The sequence below is a fragment of the Pan troglodytes genome, chromosome 9, assembly GCF_028858775.2.
Source record: "Pan troglodytes isolate AG18354 chromosome 9, NHGRI_mPanTro3-v2.0_pri, whole genome shotgun sequence".
Taxonomy (NCBI): domain Eukaryota; kingdom Metazoa; phylum Chordata; class Mammalia; order Primates; family Hominidae; genus Pan; species Pan troglodytes.
In genome coordinates, this window is record NC_072407.2 from 31,486,009 (window position 1) to 31,510,544 (window position 24,536).

Here is a 24,536-nt window from a genome sequence, read left to right on the forward strand (position 1 = left end):
CTACCATGCCTGGCTAATTTTGTATTTTTGGTAGAGATGGGGTTTCACCATGTTGGCCAGACTGGTCTCGAACTCCTGACCTCAGGTGATCCACCCTGCCTCGGCCTCCCAAAGTGCTGGAATTACAGGCATGAGCCACTGCACCCAGCTGGATTTTGTTTTTCAAGGACTATTTACCACATACCTACTTTTCAAAATGTACTCCGCTAGGTACTGAAGAGTTTTGACTGATGCAGGGCTGTCTGCATGTAAATCACCCTGGGAAGGTTTGTAATACAGAAGTTCCAAGATTCCATCTCCATTGATTCTATTATAGAAGGTCTCTGTGGGTCCCTGAATTCCCAGTGTTTAAAAAGTTCCTGATTCTGATGTAGGCCTCCACCACTAACCAAGACGTATGACTTTTTGCTACAAGATAAGGCAAATGTGGGTCCTCTGAGAAGCAGACATCAATATGGGATTACTCATGCAAGAGATTTATTAGGGGAAGTGATTGTGAAGGGAAAATGGGGAGGGAGCTAAGGGTGTCTGAGAAACCATCAGATTGAGATGTGAGTCCGGCCCCAGGTGAGGAGGTGAAGGAAGGAAAAGAGTCTTAGATTTCAGTGCAGTTCTATAAAATTTCACCAAAGCCACAAAAATTATCTGCCAGAGTCTCACGTCTCCCAGGAACAGGACTGCCTTAGTATCTCAGCCATGCTCAGTCATTGGCTGGGACCAGCCCATAGGAAGTGTGGCCTTGGCACAAACAGGGTGAAGGATTTTACCTTAGGACTGTTAGTCAATTAGTGTCCCCACAGTGAGAGGTCTGACAGGTGCCTTTCACTGCAGCCCCAGGATATAAGGTACGACATGGAGCTCTCCTACAAGCAGTTTACAATTCAACTTTCAGAATGTAGAAACACAGGGTTAGAAAAGACATTAACGCTAGTTTAATTACCTTCCTAAGTCTTAAGAAGGCTGAACAGCATCCCTGCTATTCTTGGATACCTTAGAGTTGGCATATTCATACCTCCATGGGGAGTAGTCCATCTTTGGGCACTTCTGGCTGTTAGAAAGTTATATTACGTTGTGATAAACTGTTTCTTCTTGATGCTTTAAAAATTAGAAATAAGGCTGGGTGTGGTGGCTTACGCCTGTAATCCCAGCACTTTGAGAAGCTGAGGCGGGAGGATTGCTTGAGCTCAGGAGTTCAAGACCAGCTTGGGCAACAGCGAGACCTCATCTCTACTTAAAAAAACAAACAAACAAACAAACAAACAAAAAAACACATAGCTCTCTGGGCTCAGACTTAGTTTGTGGTGACATGGCCAAATGCACCAAGAAAGTCAGAATCATCAGTAAATATGGGACCCGCTATGGGGCCTCCCTCCGGAAAATGGTGAAGAAGAATTGAAATCACCCAGCACACCAAGTACATTTGCTCTTTCTGTGGCAAAACCAAGATGAAGAGATGAGCTACAGGGATCTGGCACTGTGGTTTCTGCATGAAGACAGTGGCTGGCAGTGCCTGGACCTACAATACCACTTCTGCTGTCACGGTAAAGTCGCCATCAGAAGACTGAAGGAATTCAAAGACGAGTAGACGCTCTTCTACTCTTTGAGACATCATTGGCCTATAATACATGGATTAATGTATGTAACAAAATTGCCTTGGCTTGTTAACTTTATTGGACCTTCTGATGTTTGCATTGTGTTAATACTATCGTTTTGGAGAAGCATGCTGAGATGGATTATTTTAATTCAGTTTCTTTCTTTAGTAGTCAAATGATAAAATATGGCATAAGGATACAAGTCTTCCAAGTTAGATATATCTATTAGCTTTTTATAAGTCTGTTCCTACCAGTTTGATTTTGAGATACATTGGAGCAAACTGCAAACTTTAGTGTTTGTTTGTTTGTTAGTTTGTTTTTTGAGACGGAGTCTTGCTCTGTTGCCCAGTCTAGAGTGCAGTGGGGCGATCTCTGCTCACCACAACCTCCACCTCCTGGGTTCAGGCAATTCTCTGCCTCAGCCTCCCGAGTAGCTGGGATTACAGGTGCCCGCCACCATGCCCGGCTAATTTTTGTATTTTTAGTAGCGACAGGGTTTCACCATGTTGGCCAGGCTGCTCTTGAACTCCTGACCTCGTGATCTACCTGCCTCGGCCTCCCAAAGTGCAGGGATTACAGGTGTGAGCCACTGCACCTGGCAGTTTAGTTTTAAAATTACAGTTAATATTTAAAAAAAAAAGTTTTTAGGCTGGGCACGGTGACTCAGGCCTGTAATCCCAGCACTTTGGGCAGCCGAGGCAGGTGGATTACTTGAGGCCAGGAGTTTGAGACCAGCCTGGCCAACACAGCGAAACCCTGTCACTACTAAAAATACAAAAAATAGCTGGGTGTGGTGGTGCATGCCTGTAATCTCAGCTATTTGGGAAGCTCAGGCACCAGAATCACTTGAACCCAGGAGGCAGAGGTTACAGTGAGCTGAGATCAAGCCACTGCACTCCAGCCTGGGTGACGGAGACTCTTGTCTCCAAAAAAGTTTCTAAAGGTATAGGATATACTAAATAATATACGTATACTGCCTCTTCTATTATACTTTTGGTGTTTTCTTTGACCTACACTGTATCAGCATTTTCAGGAAACAATATGAAACAATTATAATTTCCCATTAAATGTCTCTCTCTATATATGTATACATATGCATATATATATATAAAATGATAATTAGCAGGGTGTGGTGGCCTGCACCTATAGTCCCAGCTACTCAGGAGGCTGAGGTGGGAGGTCATGTGAGCCCGGGAGGTTGAGGTTACAGTGAGCCATGATGACACCATTGCACTCCAGCCTGGACGACAAAAAAAGACACTATTTCCAAAAAAAAAAAAAAAAAAAAAAAATCCTCAGAAATAGAAGAAACTTTGGGGATATGTGCTAAATCCTCTCATTTAATAGTGTGAAATCAGACCCACAGAGGATAACCAAATTACCTAAGGCCACAACGTACCTAGTTATAGACAGAACTGGAGCTAATATCTAGGTCAACTGCTCTTTCTACTCTGTACTCGGTTTAATTTTTATTTTAAATTTTCATGGAAAAGAACATTTTTGACAAGTTTATTGTCACACACAACAAGTTAATCGCAATGATTCCGATGGTCTCCAGTTTATTTAAAAGAAGCTGCCACATCCCCTATGAAATTACTTTTCTCAAACATCCCGTGAGGGGTGAAGACACATAAGAGAAGCAAAGCCAAAGATAATTTCCAGTCATCTAAAGTTGTTTATATTTAGTAGAAGGACCGAAAAAGCAGTATTAAATACACCACCCCACCACCTTCCCAAACCTTTATACTAAGTGGTAGATGACTATCATGTAGTTTGGTATTTTACATGTTTGTTTTATTTAGGGTTTATTTGGGAGTTGTTTCTCCACATTTACAAAGCTTTGAATTTTATAAAATACATTTCAATTTAAATTTTGAATTAAAAAGAAAAGATGGAGTACATTTTAAATCTTTGGTCTGAGCTTCAGTTAGCAAGAACTGCTAGAAAATTCTAAAATAGAAACAATAGCACTTTGGCGTCACCTTGTGGTCAAATGTGAAAAGGTAGGAGAAAAGGGTTATGCATATAGCATAATAAATTTGTGAGGAGTTATATGTATTTACAGAAGGCAATGGGGGGGAAGTGTGTGTGTGTGTGTGTGTGTGTGTGTGTGTGTGTGTGATTAAGTCCTTCCCTCCTTAGCTTTAAAAGAAAAATATCATATTATAAATTCCAATACTGCCAATATTTGCAACAAAGGTTTAATTTTGTTTGCAGCCATTCTATTTTATAATTATTGATAGGTTCATGTGTTTGCCTGGATGCAGGGATACCATCCTTTCTAGCTTTTATCATGTGAGTGATCACTCCTACCTGCTTCCACCCTTGGTAAAATTCACTCCATGGGAGTGGAGTGGCATCTGACTGGTAATCTGAGAGGCAACAGGCCCTTATCCTAGCCACTCCTAGAGAGGGGGCAACCTCTGCCCCTGCGGGATGGGCACCATCAGAGTTCAGTCCCGACCATGCCCACTCCATGCCTGAAAATTGGCCAGACTGAGCCCCCCAGCCACAGGCTTCTCTGAGAAGTTTTCTCTGGCCAGTTTTCAGAATGCCCATTTTCTTCTCAGGCCTCAGGTACATGCCCCTGCCCAGCCTTGAGCAGAGTGTCAGCTCTGTGAGAGCAAGAGCTTTGTTTTGTTCTCCACAGAATTCCCAGCCCCTAACCGTGGCTGGCAAATAGTGGACATCCGACAAACATTTGTGGTCAGTATAAATTAATAAATAATAAAGCTCATATTCTGGCCCTCATCTGCCACTCATTTATTTCCTACTGTACCTAGAACCCAAGTGGGGAAGGGAGATACTCTTTATTGGTCCCTGTCAAAAACCCCGATTTCCCAGATAGTCCGAGAGTGGCTTCTTCAGTTCACGCCATTCAGGTCTCTTTAAATGTCATCTCAGATGTCCTTTCCTGTCCTATCAAAAATAACACCACAGTCTTCTTTCAAATTGTTTCTTCTGTGAACAAATATTGTTTACTATGTGGTAGTTGCTGTTCTCCGCTCTAAATACATAACAGAAAACTAAACAGGGGCCTGTCTGCCCTCAACAAGTTTATAATCTTGAAGAGGGAGTAGCCAAAATTGACAAATACATAGCAATAGAGGGCAAAGGAGGTTCCAGGTAGAGAGAACCGCAAGTGTGAAGGCCTGTCCTGTTGGAGACACTTGGAGACAGAGAGGGAAAAAGTGTATGAGTGAAGGCTGGGGAGGGAAGCAGAAGCTGGATTATGCAGGGCTTGGTGGGTCATAGGGGCTTGGGTTTCTATTCTAACTGGGCTGGGCAGCCAACGGATGTGTTAAGGATAACTGGTGGAAAGGGCTCACCAGCACACAGCAGGTGCTTTCAAGATAATGAGTGCTGGTTAGGTGCAGTGGCTCACGCCTGTAATCCCAGCACTTTGGGAGGCCAAGGCAGGCGGATCACCTGAGGTCAGGAGTTCAAGTCTAGCCTGGCCAACATAGTGAAACCCCGTGTCTACTAAAAATACAAAAATTAGTCAGGCATGGTGGTGCCTGTAATCCCAACTACTTGGGAGGCTGAGGGAGGGAGAATCACTTGAACCTGGGAGGCGGAGGTTGCACTGAGCTGAGATTGCGCCATTGCACCCCAGCCTGGGCGACAGAGGGCCAGAAATATGAGCTCAAAACTCTGTCTCAAAAAAAAAAAAAAAAAAAAAAAAAAGGTAATGTGAGTGCTTAGTGATGACAAGCATAATGGGAAGTGCAGTTGGTGCTGTATGGAGGTTTTGACAAAAGCCACAATAAGCTGCTTAGACATGTTGAGCCCATGTCCCTGAGTCCACTCCAGACATACTCCAGTGTGAGGAGAAGGGACTGTGGGATTTAGCTGGCACCTTGACAAGTGATTGAATGTCCGTGAGTCTAATTTTTTTTATTGCTCTCTAGCCCTCGTAGCCTGCTGGACTTTATAATACTTGTCACTACCTAAAATTACGTTATTTGTTCTCTTGTTCTTCTGCTTCTCCCACTAGAATATGTGTTCCTTATCAGGATTTTATCTTGTAGACTGCTATATCTTAACTACACTGTCCAGTACATAATAGATGCTCAATAAATACTGTTGAGTGAATGAATGAATGAATTAATTTTATGGTATGTACCCAGTAAAACAAGACTCAAAATCATGCTCATTTTATTGAAATGTATAAAACCATAGCTGATCACTTTCTTCTTCCAACTTTTCCCATTGTCATTTCTTCAGTTAGTTCCTTCCACCATCATTAACAGTTAATAGAATGCTATTTCATTATTTTTTAATGAAAAACTTATGTAGAAATGGGGTCTATGTTGCCCGGGCTGGTCTCCAAATCCTGGCCTCAAGCAATCCTCCCACCTCGGCCTCTGAAACTGTTGGGATTACAGGCGTGAGCCACTGCACCCAACCTATTTTTTAAAATTTTTTCCCCCTATGGAAATAATTCACTTAAATTGCTGCCATTTTCCGTAGAATTCATCTCTTAAAAATTTTTAATTGCTACAACATATGTATTATTTATAATTTTGTGATACAAAGTAACAATAGGTAGAAAATAATAGGTGGTATTTTCAATGTGCTAATGCTATTTAATGAAATAATACCTATATACTGGGGAAGAGATGCCAACTTAAAAATATCCAATTGAATATTGACATAATATACGAGTTAGATTCATACTCTGCTTTTTTTGTTGTTGTTCTTACAGGGCTCTAGATTAAAAAAAAAACCACAACAAATCCAACAAGAAACCTAAAAAAATAAAATAAAATGAATGAGAAACAAAATCTTGCTAAAAGTGCAGTGTGGTATTGGGGGAAAATTATGGGTTTTGAAAATAAACTTGGGATTAGAATCTGGTCCATGAGTCAGTATAAGTGTGTAATTATGAATAAACTATTTGGTGTTCCTGATTCTGTGAAACAGAATAACACCCATCTTATTGGGGGGTTATAAGGATTAGATGCAGTGCTTAGTAGATGCTTTATGAAAGGCAGCCATGCATGATTATCAATATTTCTGATATTTTAGAAAATACCCCCTTTGTGCATAAACTAGCTTATATGTCATTAAATGATACAAAATAGTTCACATCAAACCAATTGCGTGTTAATGTTATTGCACTTTTAGAACAGGAATGGACTTTAAACTGGTCCCTGACCTTTTTGGCACCAGGGAATGGTTTTGTGGAAGATAATATTTTCCACTGGGGTTCCGGGGGAAGGCTGTGGTTCACAGGGAGATAGGGATGGTTTCAGGATGAAACTGTTCCACCTCAGATCATCAGGCATTAGATTCTCACAACAAGTGGGCAACCTAGGTCCCTTGCATGCATGTGCAGTTCACAAGAAGGTTCACGCTCCTGTGAGAATCTAACGCCATCATTGCTGATCTGACAGGAGGCGGAGCTCAGGCGATAATGCTTGCTCTTCCGACACTCACCTCCTGGTGTGCAGCCTGGTTCCTAACAGATTTACCAGATCCTAGCAGATCTGCGGCATGGAGCTGGGGACCCCAGCTCTAGGACAAAGGTTTTCAAACTGTGCTCAGAGGAACTCCTGTCTGCAGCATGGGAAGGGGGGTTGAAGGGGACAGCCTTCTTGAACCAGCGTAGTTCTATATATTAGGCTTTGGCTGAAGAGAGGACTTTTCTAAGGAATAAAGAAATGAAACCAGATTGGAAACTACCAACCTCCCTTATTATACAATCAAGAAAATGAAGACTTAAGGATCATATGTTAATGGCATAATTGGAATGTAAGTCCAGTGTTTCTTCCACTACACTATGTCATTGCTGTTATTTTTTGAGACAGGGTCTCATTCTGTCACCCAGGATGGAGGGCAGTAGCACGATCAGGGCTCACTGCAGCCTCGAACTCCCAGGCTCAACTGATTCTCTGCCTCAGCCTCTCCAGTAGCTGGGACTACAGGTGTGCACCACCATGCCTGGCTAACTTGTATTTTTTGTAGAGACAGGGTTTCACCATGTTGCCCAGGCTGGTCCTCAACTTCTGGGCTCAAACGGTCTGCCTGCCTTGGCCTCTCAAAGTGGTGGGATTACAGGTGTGAGCCACTGTGTCCAGCCTTGTTATTTTTTATTTAAAATTACACAATAGACATTTTAAAAATTAGGTCTTGGTTAGCAGTACACAATTTTTCATTTAATTTTGGTTGTGGCAATACCCAAAGAAAATCTTTGTTCTATTTTTAAAAATTAGGTGTTACTGTACAAATTTTATCTACTATTAACATTAGTTGCAACAGTTTTACATAAAAGATGAAAGTAACCTTCATTGTTGTCCTCCACAAATGGTACTTGGCATGTTAATGGAGCGAGGTAATAAAAGATTGACAAAGGTATTGTCCCTATAGTATTTTGATCCTTTCTAGGACATCTAACATCAAGATCAGTTGATAAATACTGTGTCTACCTGATACACACATCATTGTTTTTATACAGTGCCAATATAAGTTATTGATCTACCTGTGGAATTATGGAAAGCCAGTCAATTCAACAAGGTATAACAAGACATCATACCATTTTAGGCACTGTGTTAAGTAATGGGGGTACAGTCGTGTCCTTCTTGCTGTCATGTAACTTAAATTTTAATGGAAAAGACACAATTAAGCATGTTAATATAAACAAGGTGTTGGTTGGGCACGGTGGCTGATGCCTGTAATCTCAGCACTTTGGCAGGCCGAGGTGGGTGGATCACCTGAGGTCAGGAGTTCGAGACCAGCCTGTCCAACATTGTGAAACCCCATCTCTACTAAAAATACAAAATTAGCTGGGCATCGTGGCATGTCTGTAATCTCAGCTACTTGAGAGGCTGAGGCAGGAAAATCTCTTGAACCCGGGAGGCGGAGGTTGCAGTGAGCTGGGATCATGCCATTGCACTCCAGCCTGGGAAACGAGCGAAACTGTCTCTCAAAAAAACAAAAACACCCCAAAAAACAAAAACGACAAGGTGTTGCCATGTTAAAGGATGAGGAATCAGCCTTTAGATGGTGAACTTAACAGGCAACGCAACTTTGGCTGACACCTGAATGAGGGGCAGCCAGTTAGTGGAAGAACCAGAGGGAAGCCTTCCAGCAAGGGAATAGGCTGTGGAGCAGAACAAGTAGGGCAGTGGACTGAGATGAGGCCTGAGAGGAAGTAGGGCATGGATTATGCAGAACCTTTGAGGTCATGGCAAGGTATTTGGATTTTATCCTAAGTACAATGCAGAGTTTTAAAAAGGGAGCAACACAATTGGTTCTGGCTTAATTAATGCTTGGTACCAGGCCCATGGATCATAAGGAACCTGTACAAACCTTTACAGGCTGAAATGTCCCATGTCAAAGACAAATCCTCATCTCACCCAGCTGGAGCAAGGACTGCTGCATAAACTACTCTCAGTGCTGAAGGAGACAATGCTCTGACGATACCAACTCCTGACGAGTCCTGGAGTTAAGACGCATCCATGCAGTAACTGACAACCTAAAGTGAAGAAACGGCTAGGTGCTTAGGTGCTCATGAGTCCAGGGGGCCAACGTGGAGGCACAAGCTCAGTTACACAGCTGCACAGGTATCCAAGGAAGCATTTCAACCACAGAAAACAAAGAAACCAGCATTCTCCTCCTCCCCAAGGGCCAGGAATCTCATCCTTTCTTAGCCAAAGCCACTTCTACTGGAATGTTTTTATCACACACTGGAGAACCCACATTTAATTTTGCTTCTGTACCCAGTTTTGGTAGTGATGCCGCTGAAAGGTGGATTCTCTCACATATTAATTTTCTAGGGCTGGCATAACAAAGTACCACAAATTGGGTGGCTTAAGTGAAAGTTAATTGTTTCACAGTTCTGGAGGCTGTTAAGTCCAAGATCAAAGTGTCAGGAGAGTTGGTTCCTTCTAAGTGTGAGGGAGAATTTGGTCTATGCCTTTCTTCTTGCTTCTGGTAGTTTGTTGGTAATCTTCAATATTTCTTGATTTGTAGAAGCATCACCCCAATCTTTGCCTTCATCTATCCATGGTGTTCTCCCTGGGTGTGCGTCTGTGTTCAAATCTCTCCCAACTTTTCAAAAAATATGGACACTAGCCATACTGAATTAGGGCCCACCCTAATGACCTCATTTTAATTGGATTACCTCTGTAAAGATCTTATCTCCAAATGAGGTCACATTCTGAGTCTGAGGTACTGGGGGTTAGGACTCCAACCTATCTTAGGGGAACACAGTTCAACCCCTAACACTGTAAAACACAAAGGTTAGATATCATTTAAAGTCTGGGCTCAAAATTATGTCATTTAAGAGATACCAGTAATAACTTCCTACTTCATGGTTTTATTGCATTTCTTTGCCAAATAAAAAACAAACACAAAATTAGTTTTGGGTTTTTAATACCCTCTGATGAAATGAATTACTTTCAGTAACTGCCATATACAGGAAACTTACCTGCTGCAGGGGCTAAAATTTCTATCCCTATTGGTTAGAATGAGAAATGATCCACACTTTCTTACCTAGAGACAAACTAAAAACACCAAATTTTTTTTTTTTTTTTTTTTGAGATGGGGGTCTCACTCTGTTGCACAGGCTGGAGTGTAGTGATGCTATCTCGGTTCAGTGCAATCTCTGCCTCCGGGGCTCAAGCAATTCTCATGAAAGCCTCAGCTTCCCCAGTAGCTAGGACTACAGGGATGTGCCACCACACCCAGCTAATTTTTGTACTTTTATTTATTGACTGATTGAGACAAGAGTCTCATTCTGTCACCTAGGCTGGAGTGCAGTGGTGAAATCTTAGCTCACTGCAACCTCTGGCTCCTGAGTTCAAGCAATTCTCCTGCCTCAGCCTCCCAAGTAGCTGGGATTACAGGAACATGCCACCATGCACCGCTAATTTTTGTATTTTTAGTAGAGATGAGGTTTCGCCATGTTGGCCAGGCTGGTCTTGAACTCCTGCCCTCAAGCGATCCACCCTCCTCGGCCTCCCAAAGTGCTGGGATTTACAGGTGTGCGCCACTATGCTGGGCCTCAATTTTTGTATTTTTAGTAGAGACGGGGTTTTGCCATGTTGCCCAGGCTGGTCTCAAACTCCTGGGCTCAAGCGATCCACCTGCCTCGGCCTCCCAGAGTGCTGGGATTACAGGCCTCCCAGAGTGCTGGGATTACAGGTGTGAGCCACTGCACCTGGCCCCAAAACACCAAATCTTGATGTTTGGTGATTTTAAATATACATACTGTGGTGTCCAAATAGACCCTGTCTCAAAAAAAAAAAAAAAAAAAAAAGATTTGGTGTTTTTAAAGTTGTCTCTAGGTAAGAAAGTGTGGATGATTTCTCATTCTAACCAATAGGTATAGTTCATGAGAATTAGGAGAGGCCTTACATATACCTTGTTAAAATGAAGTATTTGTCCCTTTAAAATTTAAAATTCAAAAAATAAAATTGACAAATGGGTTCTGTATGAATTTACCTTTGCCCTGTATATAAAGTAAATCTTCAAGATTCCATCAGGGAGATTATCTGCCACTAATAAGTAAATGTACAAAATATGGGTCAGCAATTCATTATATTAAAATCAGAATAATCAAAATAGTGAATATAACAAAACCCGAATAGAAAAATTTAGTGAATGGATACTCTGGTCTACTAAAGTTTTGAAAAAAACTGAGTCCTAACACTAAATGCTTTTTGTTGTTCCTCGGCTGTGTGGCACATTTCCACACTTTTTTAAAGTTAATGGTGGTGATGCCTTGTACTGTCTAACACCTAGTCCAGTAGTCTCCTGTCTCTATGCCTAGGTCATCACTTAAAGGTTAATTTAACAAATCCTTACTTGGACTTATTTTCCAATGATTTTCATTAGAACATGGCTTCAATCCTCAAAGCTCCAATTAAAAAATTCCGAGTTTCTTTGATCAAAATATAAATTTGATAATTTCTTATGAATCTTATTCTTCTAAAGTTTTTAAGCATAAAGGTTGTTTTCTAAATAACAAAAATAAAAACTTGCTAATTTTAATTTTTTGACCAGAATTATTTCCTTTAGCTCATAAGGTTCTGAAGCTATTTTACATGAACAAAAGCAAACACAAACAGTATTTACTATGCCAGGCACCTTTTTAAGGGCCTTACAGAAAATGGCATGACACTTACAGGCATTCTTATTAACAAATGACAGGTGAGGGAACTAAGGCACAAAGAAATCAAGCAACCTGTCTAAGGTGACACATGGTAATGGTGGAACTGGGATTGAAACCAGAGTTGTTTGGCTTCAGAATCTGTGCTCTCAATCACGTCATACTGCCGCTCTTGAAATAACACAAGAAAATGTTTTCTTTAAATTTTATGAAAGACAAAGCAAAATATAGAAATTCAAAGTTTCATTTCAGCAGCCACCAGGAATTATGTTTTTTTATACATACCTTTCATAAACGTTATCTATTGTGTAGTTATATCAACTTTTTTCAAATCCAAAGAACGAGGACATAACTCATACAAATTTATTTTAAATAAGCCTTAAAATCAGAATTAAATTGATAAATGAAGTAATCTATTGAAAAATGTTATTTTACATCCATTCTGGGTATTACCACAAATTTTAAAAGTAGAAGCATAGCATTTGCCAGTATTTTAAAAAACCGAGTCAATACAAAGTAGTCTCAAAGTTCTTGAAAATTAATAAGTGATTTTTCTCACTACTTAACCATACCTGGAATAACCTTTGAAGAAACACTACTAGCAAACTTTAGACAACAATTATAAAACCAGATTGTTGGCAGAGGACACAACAAAATGTAAGTTAGAAAATTCATAAACATACATTTATTCAGGAAATACAATTACTAGAATCCTTGATATTTCAATGATCATTCCACATTATAAAATATTCACAAACATGTAGTTTTTTAAGTCTACACCAGGTCATGCTGACATTCTTTTTGGATAAGCCATAACCGTTTCTTCTATTAAATGCTATAATATCCATTTTAATTGTAAACAAAGTACTTGAGCCAGACTACTTAAGTACTTGAGCAAAAGAACTTAAAAAAATCTTAAGAGGAGGAGGACAATGATATTTTTTAAAAACATATTTGAGGCTGGGCATGGTGGCTCACGCCAGTAATTCCAGCACTTTGGGAGGCCGAGGGGGGTGAATCACGAGGTCAGGAGATCGAGATCATCCTGGCTAACACAGTGAAACCCCGTCTCTACTAAAAATACAAAAAAATTAGCCGGGAGAGGTGGCACACGCCTGTAGTCCTAGCTACTCAGGAGGCTGAGGCAGGAGAATTGCTTGAACTGCCTTGAGGTGGCGGAGGCTGAAGTGAGCTGAGATCACACCACTGCACGCCAGCCTGGGCAACAGAGCAAGACTCCGTCTCAAAAAAAAAACAAAAACAAAAAACAAAAAAAAAATTTGAATCGTCAAATCCTAAAGAACTAGGCTGCTATTATCTAGTATTATACTAACAAATGAAGTGCCCAGATTAAGACAGTACATATTAACGACAATATTTCTCATCTGCAATTTTTAAACATGCTTTCTCAAATAACAAACACGTATTTTTGTAAGTTTTAAAGGCAAAGGGGGCAGAATGATGACAGACATAAAAAGCTCACATTTAAATTACTGGTAGATTTTATTAAAAAAAAGAAAAAAGAAAAAAAAAGATAAGACTGAAATTACTTCCCAAATAAGGAATGCCAAGTACCTTTTATTCCTAAAAGAAATTACTTGGCCAGGTGCAGTGGCTCACGTCTATAATCCTAATGCTTTGGGAGGCTGAGGTGGAAGCCAAGGAGTTTCAGGCTGCAGTGAGCTATGATCACACCACTGTGTTCCAGCCTGGGAGACAAAGCAAGATCCTGTCTCTTTTAAAACAAAAAACAAACAAACAAACAAAAAAAACAAAAAAAACCCTAAGAAATGTAATTAATCATTAAGTAGCTGCAAATTGAACTGTTCTATTTTGATACTTCCTAAGAGTGTCCAGTGTAATCAGATCATTTTATAATGGGTTATTGACCCTAGGTATCCTTTAGAACCACCTGGAAAGCTTTACAAAAAAAAAAAAAAGGGTGATTTTGATTTAGTTGTTATGGAATAGGACCCAGGTATCAATTTTTTAAAGCTCTGCCAAGCTAATATGTAGCTAAGATTGAGAATCACTAAGTCAACACATTTTGATATATCAAGAAAATAAATGGAAATGGGGGTGATAATTTATATTTGTAATTTACAAATCAAACATCTATCATACACTTACTATGTACCTAGTTTTATTCATGAATCATCCATTTCTAAGATAAAAATTCCCATCATTTCCTCACTGCACTAAACCACCACTGTACATCTTTGCCAATGAATGACTGTATTTTTCTATGGTCAAGATTTAAAATTCTGGGATACATTATGAAAACTGCATTAATGAAAACAACCTACTGCTATTCATGCTCAACAGTAGCAAGCTAAACTACTGTATTTGGCTCCTTTGAGCTACCCTTATTTTAAGAATTATAAATAGGTGTCAACCCACACAAAGAACAGATTGTGGATTACCGTAGGGAAAAAAATAGCTTACTCAACTTACTAAAAGTTTCAACACCAAAAAAGATTTAACTTGGCTGAAAGTTCTGAAACAGCTGAGACACAGAACCAGGAAGCTATAATTTATAATGAAATGTTGATACATACTTAAAAGCTACTGCAGCTGTAGCTATACTAAAATAAGATTTCTTCAGGGTTTACTTACCCTGAAATGCAAGAATACAAGCATAACAATAATATTACTGTTTTTATATGCACCAATACCTCTCTTTAATATATAAAGCTCTACAACAAATACCTCTAATAATTTTACAATTAAATTAAGTCCATACTTCTATACTACTTTGGTCTCAACATTTTTAAAACATCAATTAATTTTGAAAATTTACAATTTAACAACATGATCCTATCAATAACAAGCACATTTTGTAGTGGATTAAAGACACATTCAACCATGCAATCCAGTGTTCAATACCTTAATGATAAATAACAATGCTGATTGACTTTTATTTTGAAAAATCATTGAAAACTGGAATAATCATCTGAGACTCACAGTGATCACAAACATGCAGAAAAAAGCATACAATTCTATTCTTCCTGAAGGAATGTTACAAAATGCCCACTTTTTTATATAGGGTCAATATGCCAAATTACTTATATTTTTCAATCCATCATCTTCTAACATTTGTCACTTAAATTTTTCTTAAAGTACAAATGTTCCTGTAAGTTGTGACAGAAAATGAACCCCAACTCTTTCAGTCTTTAAGACCTCAGTCACAGTCCCACACTAATAGCTGCCTTTTAGTAAAATGGTGACATCCAGTGGACAAATGAAATATTTCTCAAATTCCCATATTTGAATCATAAACAAAAGTTGCCTCTCTAAATCCAACAATTTTAGTATGAGTTCCTACTTATTTTGATGGAATCTACAGATTCTCATGAATACTTCACATCATAATTTCTATGTATCTTAAATATATCCTCTTTTCTTCCTATTTAAAATCAATTATTTAAATTGAGCTAGTAAGAATGTCTACTCTTGAAGCTAGTGAGGTTAAAGGTATTACTTTTCCTTCTTTGCTTCAGCTACTTCCCACCACCAAATAACTGGTTTGTCTCTAGGAATGGAAGGACTAAAATATAGGGGAAATACTGTGCATTTAAATAAAAATGAATAGTATTTAAAAGAAATCACAAAAGATGAAATCTGAACCTGTTTTGCATTTATAATTTGATGTACGGTTGAATATAAATAGGGATGTAATAAGTAATGCTATCAATTACATCCTCTTGCCTCAATGCTCAAATATTAAGAATATGTATTTTAGCAATGATTCAGTGTTTAAAAACTTACTTTCATAAATCAGTATAAATGAATATCCATTATATATTATGTTTAAGTGAAAGTGAAAAAACTTGCACTGTACTGAGTCATGATTTACCACTGGTTATATATATTATGTGTGTGTTCAAAGTACAAAATGCAGCAATGATGTTAACATTGACAGTGTAATGAACTGCTGTAGATGAGACTGTTATGCTTAATTTCTTGGAAAACTGTAAAGAAATTTCACAGGTTAAAAAAAATAGAGTAAGCAAAAAAAAGAATTGGAGAACTTTACTTTTAAATCAGCAGCTAAATGAAGAAAACTTTTCCTTTCTAAAAAAAGATTAAGAATGTAAAAGTACATTTTAATATTAAAAAAGCATTTTAAAAAATCTATAACAACTTTATGACAAAATCTGCATTTGAAAAAGGCCTGTAAAAACAGTAGGACAGAATTGCCCTCATCACCTTTTACTTTTTCTTGTCAGAAAAAAGTGTATGCATCTCTGGAACCATAAATGATGTTAAAATAGGCATTTATAAAATGGCAAGGAGAATTTCATGATAAATTTGTTTGTTTTCTTACAATCATTGGCATTGCAGCCATTAGTAAGTCACAAGGAAAACTTCTCTAGCTAAAACGCAAAATGAAATATCAAGTTTTGAAATGTATTAGGTCTGTTGCCTGCGTTTTGCTGATCTCATTTTTTCAAAGCGCGACTCCATTTCTTCTAAGACTTTGGGTGTGTATCGTACCACTAATTTAACCTTTCCTTGTGCGGCTTTCAGCAGTTCTACAGCTTTTTCATGATGTTCTCCTTCAACACTCTAGGGGAAAAAAAAAACAAACAAACAACCATACACTAATATCTAAGTTTTGAAAGTAACTCAAAATGCAAAAATGTTTACAATATATATAATGACAAAAAGTTTTAATGTTATATTATTCCAACATTACAAAACTAAGAAATAATCCTGCCTTACCATTTTAATCTATATGAAATCCTCTCTTACATCATATTCTGTTTATAGTCTAAAAGCTGGCTTTTAAGTTCCAAATAATTAGCATATTAATCTATATGCCTTATTATTTCAGTAGATCAAGCAATTGCCATTTTATAAGAGTAAAATGAGGGTAGACTTCTAATTTAATGTATTGCCTTTAATAAAGAGCTTATGTCATAAAAATGACACTAAGCACTGCTAATTTACACTGCAAAATACACTTATAGTGCTTAAAAAAAAGGATCACTGTATTAATAGTACTGCCTAGGATTCCCTCAAGGCATTTCTAAACCACAAGTTTCTTAGGTTTCTCCTATTACTCAAATACGCCCCCAGGTGGTCACAACAGATCACTACAAATAGAAATAAAATTCATTCTTACCACTCCATTAACAGAGAGGAGTTGATCTCCACGTTTGAGGCCCCCATGTCTATCAGCAATTCCACCTGGAATTATTCGAGATATATAGATTGGAGAGTTTTGTTCTTTGCCTCCCATAATATTGAATCCAAGGCCCTCTTCTGTTTTTGGTAGCTCAACAACTCGAGGATGAGAATGTCCTTCACTGGCAGCAAATGCAGCAACAGTAGCCTGAAAGAAAGTTTTACATATTAAAAATATGACTTTTAATTACTTCAGTTCTTTCATCTTTTGTTTCCCTCGGAGATGGAGTCTCGCTCTGTCGCACAGGCTGGAGTGCAGTGGCGTGATCTTGGCTCACTGCAAGCTCCACCTCCTGGCTTCACGCCATTCTCCTGCCTCAGCCTCCTGAGTAGCTGAGACTACAGGCGCCTGCCACCACGCCCGGCTAATTTTTTTGTATTTTTTTTAGTAGAGATGGGGTTTCACCACGTTAGCCAGGATGGTCTCGATCTCCTGACCTCGTGATCCGCCCGCCTCGGCCTCCCAAAGTGCTGGGATTACAGGCGTGAGCCACTGCGCCTGGCCTCTTTTGTCTCTTTTTGAAAACTACTTTTGAGCACGTATTTTTGACGTCTGAATGCTCACAAATTCACTGGTGATTCTGAGAAGGTAAGCTAAACAGAAGGTATTTCAGAGACGACAAATGAATAATTTCGAGTTATGCAGGAAATGTTACGATTTTTTGTTATGATTTTTTAGGTCATTCCTAGCCCATTCAGTGCCCATTCTTTTGTGCAGTCCTGTATGCGCAGGGCTTGGCAAGCAGACTTACTGGGCAGACGGATATTGTACATGGTAAGGAGGAAAACCCCTTCCCCAGCATGCTAGCAGCCCTGGGCTTTAGATCTGGATCGCCCAACTCCTTCAGGAGCCTTTGTGCAGGACACAACCTACCTATATAATCAACATGGAGTTGCCCTTATATGTAATCATTTTGGCTTCTGTACTATTTGTACTATATACTAAATATCTAAGATGTCAAGAAATAACTCAATATTGAGAAAAAGAGAGGTACATATAGCCAATCTGAATGTTTTGTTGCTTTAGTTAACTAGTCACAACTAAAAATCCCCACAGAAGATGAAACAGAGCCGTATCTTCTTTAAAGCTCAACTTTAGACTAATCCAAACTAATTATAAAGTTGAGATTTTGTTTCACTTTGCTTTAAAGGGTAATTATCTAGTACCATTTTTTTGTGATGGATCACAAAAATGGGGAGGAGGAAAGAAATCAAGATTTACTGAACACCCGTTATCTTCGAAGCTCTGAAAAAGGCCTCATTTTTCAGATAATGGAATTAAGGCTCAGAAATTCAGTAGGCTATCAAAGTCACACAACTCAGCAATTAAAACCATGTTTCTCTGGTCTTTTCTACACTGATAAACTATATCCACATATTTAAGTATTTGTATTCAACAAAGAATCCACCATTTCCTTTTGTGAGCCAGTAACTATCCATAAAAAACTATCTGCTGATGATTAATTTAAGTCACCGACTGCTGATATTACCCTGTTCAAACCCCCTATCATGAATAGTGAGGTCAATACCTAAATTATTTGAGGAAAACAATGGCACAGAAATGCAGATAATGTAAAGAAGAAAGCAAAAATCAACTCGGGGAAGTACCCCAGCTCTATCATATGCTATTTGTGTGGTTTGCGGCAAATAACCTCATGCTTCCTCATCAATAAGATGAGGATAGTAATTCATATCTTAAAATTCTGATTAGATTTTGTATAATGAATATTATATAGTATCATATATATAACATATACAACACAATTATATATTGCATGATACATATTGTATGCAAGTACATTTCTATTGCATTATCTAAACTGCATGATAAAATAGCTTATGTAAGCTATTTATCATGCAGCATTTATGTAAAGGCAATAGAAACAAATGTCTTATTTCTTAGTACTTGAGAAATTTGGTGTAGCTTGAAAGATACATGTTAGTCTTCAAAGTAAGTTTATTATGAATTTAATAACTCCATATTTTAAACTTCTAATTTATGAAGAATTCTCACTTTTGGAAAACAAAAAAATTTACCTTTGCAGTAGCGTTCGCTCTCACTTCAGGACTGCTACTGATGTCCACAGTCTCATAGACATGTTCATATACCTGTAAAAGCCAAAGTTATATCTCAGAATATACCATGCTTGAGTTCTCTGTGAAGTTAAAATTTCAGGCAAAGTTATGCATCTTTATAAAATGGTTTTATCAGAAATTCCAAAAATGAGAGGGACTGGTTTTAATGTTTTCTAAAGTTTTTCTTAAGAAATGTTGAACCCAAATTTAGAGTATTATCTGACCTAATTAACTCAAATTTTTGTAAATTTTAATGATGTTTACTCACCTCTCTCACAGCATTGCAGAATTCACTTTGAAGGACTCTTTGCAAAGCCTGAAGTTTCTGTGGTGGTACTTCTCCACTCCTTTGTAGTTTTTCCAATAATTCAATTGCTCTACAAATATCTAGAGTTAAACACACACACAGATAATTTTCTCCAAGGGTTTTCTCAATGCCTATGTAACAGTGTGGCAGTTAGGATTCATTCCTCAAGGGCAAATAATATACAGACAATAGAGGGGAAAAAAAGCATTGAATTTGCACATGTGTTTGGTGGGAAGGAGACTGTGTGTGTGTACACACATGGAGGGTGAGAATGTAAAATGTAAGAACACTAAATTTTACAGTAGATAGGAAAAACTACTGAGATTACAGAAGCATAAAATAAGACCTTGGAGAAACACAGGCAAATTGAACACAAAATACCAAATGTCATCGGAAAGGACTGTGACTCAAATGTGACCGATACGTGAACATTGTACTGCTTCAGAAAAGCTAGCAATATTGTCAGAAACTAGTCAATAAAAATTTACCTAATTATTATTAGTAACCAAAGCACTGAACAGTACAAGGCACTATAAGCTAGTAAAATCACTGGTCATTCCTCGAAAGAAACATGATACATAGGTAGATAACCACTCGAGAGCAGATGCAGTTAGTGGCAGGGACACATTTAAAACAACCATAAAAATGCAAAAAACAAGCAGTACAAATGAAATAAACTGATTTTTTTTCAACTTAATTAACACTGTTAATTCAAACAAGCTCCAACACTTATGTTTACAAAAAAGAAAAATAAAAACAATTAGCTTTATCAATCTGGTCTCAATACCACCTGTGTGACCTTGGGCAAGTTACATGACCTCCTTATGTCTCAGTTTCTTTCACTGTACAATGGAAATAACAGTACCTTCCATATAAGGGTTATGAGGAAGAGTTATGAGTTCAGTTAACAACTGAACCACAAAATACATAAAAAAGGGCTTAGCAAGCAAAAGTGTTATGTTACATTGGTACCAATTAATCATAAGAAATATTGGCTGGGAATAGTGGCTTATGCCTGTAATCCCAGCACTTTGGGAGGCCGAGGCGGGTGGATCACCTGAGGTCAAGAGTTCAAGACCAGCCTGGCCAACATGGTGAAACCGCAACTCTACTAAAAAAAATACAAAAATTAGCCAGGCATGGTGGCGGGTGCCTGTAATCCCAGCTACTTGGGAGGCCGAGGCAGGAGAAGCGCTTGATCCCAGGAGGTGGAGGTTGCAGTGAGCTGAGATTGTGCCACTGCACTCCAGCCTGGGTGACAAGAGTGAAACTCCATCTACAAAAAACCAAACAAAACCAAACAAAAAAAACCCTAAGAGGTTGTATACATTTATACAAATGTATGAAGCACGTTAGGGAATTCTCACTGAGAAGTGTGAGGATAAGTGTTTTATGAATTGAGACATTTTAGAAGATTCAGGAAGTCAGCTATAACACTGTTAACTATCTCTACTTTTATTTTTCCAAAAACTGTTTTGGTATACTGTTTTTGTACCCCTGGTACTACAATGCCCAGTATTCTATTATTGCTTTGCTTCCTTTTGACTTAAGTAGAAGTTCCTGATTTCGTTACACTCAAGGACTGGAAATTTTTCTTTATAGAGTTAGTATGGCCTTCTTCGTGTTTGCAGATAGAAAACTATGAATAAATGTAGTAAAGAAAGATATTTATTTATTTATTTGAGATGGAGTCTCACTCTGTTGCCCAGGCTGCAGTGCAGTGGCGCAATCTCCACTCACTGCAACCTCTGCTTCCCAGGTTCAAGCAAGTCTCCTGCCTCAGCCTCCTGAGTAGCTGGGATTACAGGAGCCCACCACCACGCTCGGCTAATTTTTGTATTTTTAGTAGAGACAGGGTTTCACCCTGTTGGTCAGGCTGGCCTCAAACTCCTGACCTCATGATCCACCCACCTCGGCTTCCCAAGGTGCTGGGATTACAGGCTTGGGCCATCACACCCGGCAGAAAGATAATTTATTTATTTATTTGAGATGGAGTCTCCCTCTGTTGCTGAGGCTGGGGTGCAGTGGTACGATCTTGGCTCACTGCAACCTCTGCCTCCAGGGTTCAAGTGATTCTCGTGCCTCAGTCTCCCGAGTAGCTGGGACTACAGGTACCTGCCACCAGGCCCAGCTAATTTTTGTATTTTTAGTAGAGACAGGGTTTCACCATGTTGGCCAGGCTAGTCTCGAACTCCTGACCTCAAGTGATCTGCTTGCCTCGGCCTCCCAAAGTGCTGGGATTACAGGCGTGAGCCACTGCGCCTGGCCAGAAAGCAGATTTTTAAATTTGAGGTAAAGAAAGCTTAAACTTAAAAAGTTAATCAAATGCAATGGAAGCAAATAGACCTTCACCATTCTGATTTCCCATCACCAGAATGACTGATACATGGGGACTGTTGGTTCATCAATTATTTTGATTTATAAAGTTATAATATATAAGCCATATAAAAATTTCCAATGAAGAAAAAAACGGAAAAAAGTAAAATGCTTTTGACTAAATCTAAAATGTACCTACTATGTGCTCAAATTTGTGTTTCATTAAATCATAGTTTGATGATTTAGAAGGCACTCTAAATCATCATATGTGATCAGGCACTGTATTGTAATTGTACTGTAGGATTTTCTACTTTAGGATCGTTGGGAGTGTTTGTTAATAGAGTCTGTTAGAATTCTAAACAAGAATCAGAGGTGATGTAATCTGACTTTCTTACCCTGCTAAATGGCAACGACTAGTACAGCTGTCTTGGTAACAGTGGGGGATTCATTAGGACCTTCTTCAGATACCACAGATATCAAGATCTGCAGATGCTCAAGTCTCTGATATAAAATGATATAGTATTGGCATAAAACCTATGCATATCCCCCCTCTATACTTTAAATAATCTGTAGATTACTTACAATATCTGATGCTACGTAAACAGTTGTTATATCACATTGTTTAGGGAATAAAGACAAGAAAAAAATGTCTGTACATGTTCTATACAGACACGATTTTTTTCTGAGTATTTTCAATCTGCAGTTGGTTGAAATATGGAACCCATGGATATGGAGGGCTGACTGTAATTCATCCTACTAAGGGGTGGAGTCTTCTACTGAAGAAGAGAAAAGAAATCTGTAACAGCAAAAAACAAAGCCATGACTATCAAAACTAAATGCCACAGAAGTTCCACATTTTGTGTTGCATTTAAAAATACAAAGACCGGCCGGGTGCAGTGGCTCACGCCTGTAATCCTAGCACTTTGGGAAGCCGAGGCGGGCGGACTTCCTGAGCTCAAGAGTTCGAGACCAGCCTGGGCAACACGGTGAAACCCCATCTCTACTAAAATACAAAAAACAGCCGGGTTTGGCGGCGTTCGCCTGCAGTCCCAGCTACTCGGGAGGCTGAGGCAGGAGAATTGCTTGAACCCGGGAGGCAGAGGTTGCAGTGAGCCGAGATCGCGCCACTGCACTCCAGCCTGGGCGACAGAGCAAGACTACGTCTCCAAACAGCAACAACAAAAACACAAAAGACCACCAATACGTTAGAATCTTAACTAGCTTTCAAAGAAAAAACTTACTCCTGTTAACACCAAACAGATCTGCTCCCATCTATAAAACACAGTGCCACTGTGCTCAAGAGGAAGATGTCAGAGACTTAGGCCTAACTCGGCAAGTCTTCCCAGAGTAGCTAGTCCTCTAAAATGATGCTTTAATAGGCTTAACGGAAAGAATCTCATTTACAGTGAGGCTTCCAAATGGTGAACACGGTAAAGAGCAAATCAGCAACATTAAGTGCACATTTGTTTGTGGGAAGGCATTAGGAAAGAGGTTTTTCTAAGTACAGTAATTCTAAAAATGTGTTTTCTTAGGGAACAATAGTAATATTTAGACTAATTGCAAATGTTAATATGTGCAATATAATTTCAGTCTCTATCCTACATATACATTTTTTTTTTTACCACCAGTACTCAAAATGTTTATTTGTACTTCTCAATTCCTATCAATGATTTCTAATGCTGGTGTATGAAAAGCATGCTTGAAATTGTTTGAAATAAAGGACTTAGGGACAGAGTGGAATGCTGGAAATCTGTAAAAGGACTGGAAACGCTGGAATGCTGGAAATCATGGTAGGCGCATAGCCAGTTATTTTCGTAGGCTTCTCTAATTACTCAGCAGAGGTGGTTTTATTTTCCTTGACAGTCTGCTCTAGGAAGCAATCAGCCAACCAGTTTGCAATTGTAGGGTTTGTAAGAAATGAAAAACACTGCACCTGCAAGTGTTTTAGCATCTACCACTATTCGGCTTACTTACGTAACCTCCTTCCCAAGACCAAGTCAGTAGGATTGTTTTTAAAGCAACCTCTCCATTTCTAGGAGGGGCACAAAAGCTAGCAAATACCCCAACCCGAATACAAGCGAGGTTGTGGAGAAAGTAATGAAGGAGTTTGTGTGCAAACAACGGGGAAAGGAGGTTCTGTTGAATTGTACCGTGTGTCCGTTCTCGTGCTGTACAGGCAATGAGTGTAGTCTGTGCGAACCGGGTGTGTGACGTTTGCTTTTCGGGTGTACGGGTCTCCGAATGCTGCTTCTGCTGTGCTCACCAAGGGAGCGCGTGTGCGGCGTGTGTCTGCGAAGCGGGCAGGTTGTGTTTAGTTGTGCTGTGCCTTGGAACAGTCCGTGTGAACAGAGGAGGGCTTACGGTTAACAGACAAAATACCGTAAGCGCCCTTCCTAGAGCCAGGCACAGAGACAACGGCGGCCTCTGGCGCCGGCACAAGGGACAGCCTGGCTCCGGATCTCAGAGCCTGGGTCACTCCTCCTCCCCTCCAGAGACACAGCACTCCCCCAACCCTTCCGCCCACCTCCGCCGAGCCTCGGCTGCACTCACCTCTCTCCAGCCGCACGGGTTCCCCTAGCGCCGCCATCTTCTCCCGTAACCTACAGACCCACAGGAAATGACGACAGAAGGGCTGAGGTGGAGGGGCGGGGCCTAGGGGAAGCCGGAAAAGTGAGTACCGGCTAGTATCGCGAGATCAGGAAGGTGGCCGAGTGTTTCGCCGCGGCCATCAGGGTAAGGGTACCTGGACTTACGGCTTTTTAGGTCGGCCTGGCTCCGCTCCTTCCGCGGTGACGAGGTCCCCCGGCCTCCTAGGGTTGGGAAGAGCTGCTTTCCTGACTCTCGTTCCCTGCCTCAGGCTTCCCTTATCCCGATCGCTTCGAACCCTTGGCTCCGCGTAGAGGGGTCAAGCCTGGATTCTAGTCCCACCTTGCCCATT

The 24,536-nt window shown here is 39.6% G+C and overlaps 1 protein-coding gene, 1 long non-coding RNA gene and 1 pseudogene across 4 annotated transcripts in view; 2 read left to right on the forward strand and 1 right to left on the reverse strand.

Moving 5' to 3' along the window:
• The first annotated feature begins 1,179 nt into the window (after positions 1-1,179).
• On the forward strand, positions 1,180-1,666 carry LOC107967050 (large ribosomal subunit protein eL43-like; annotated as a pseudogene).
• Positions 1,667-12,058: 10,392 nt separating this feature from the next.
• LIN7C (lin-7 homolog C, crumbs cell polarity complex component) lies at positions 12,059-24,234 on the reverse strand. 2 transcript variants are annotated; one of them, XM_054661271.2, is made up of 5 exons: positions 24,149-24,234; positions 19,244-19,362; positions 18,937-19,008; positions 16,838-17,047; positions 12,059-13,444 (listed from the first exon to the last, which is right to left on the reverse strand). In XM_054661271.2, exons 1-5 carry the CDS (start codon positions 24,183-24,185, stop codon positions 13,340-13,342), a joined length of 543 nt encoding a protein of 180 aa, XP_054517246.1. In that variant the 5' UTR covers positions 24,186-24,234; the 3' UTR covers positions 12,059-13,339. The 2 variants fall into 2 exon arrangements, with proteins under 2 accessions (XP_054517246.1, XP_521874.2); XM_521874.8 differs by having other exon boundaries at positions 12,059-16,278; positions 24,149-24,233.
• Positions 24,235-24,253: 19 nt separating this feature from the next.
• Positions 24,254-24,536, forward strand: part of LOC104008451 (uncharacterized) — a 172,188-nt gene continuing 171,905 nt past the window's right edge. For both annotated transcript variants that reach the window (XR_008537824.2, XR_008537822.2), the window contains exon 1: positions 24,254-24,331. This is a non-coding gene — a long non-coding RNA (uncharacterized LOC104008451). The remainder of the gene's footprint in view (positions 24,332-24,536) is intronic.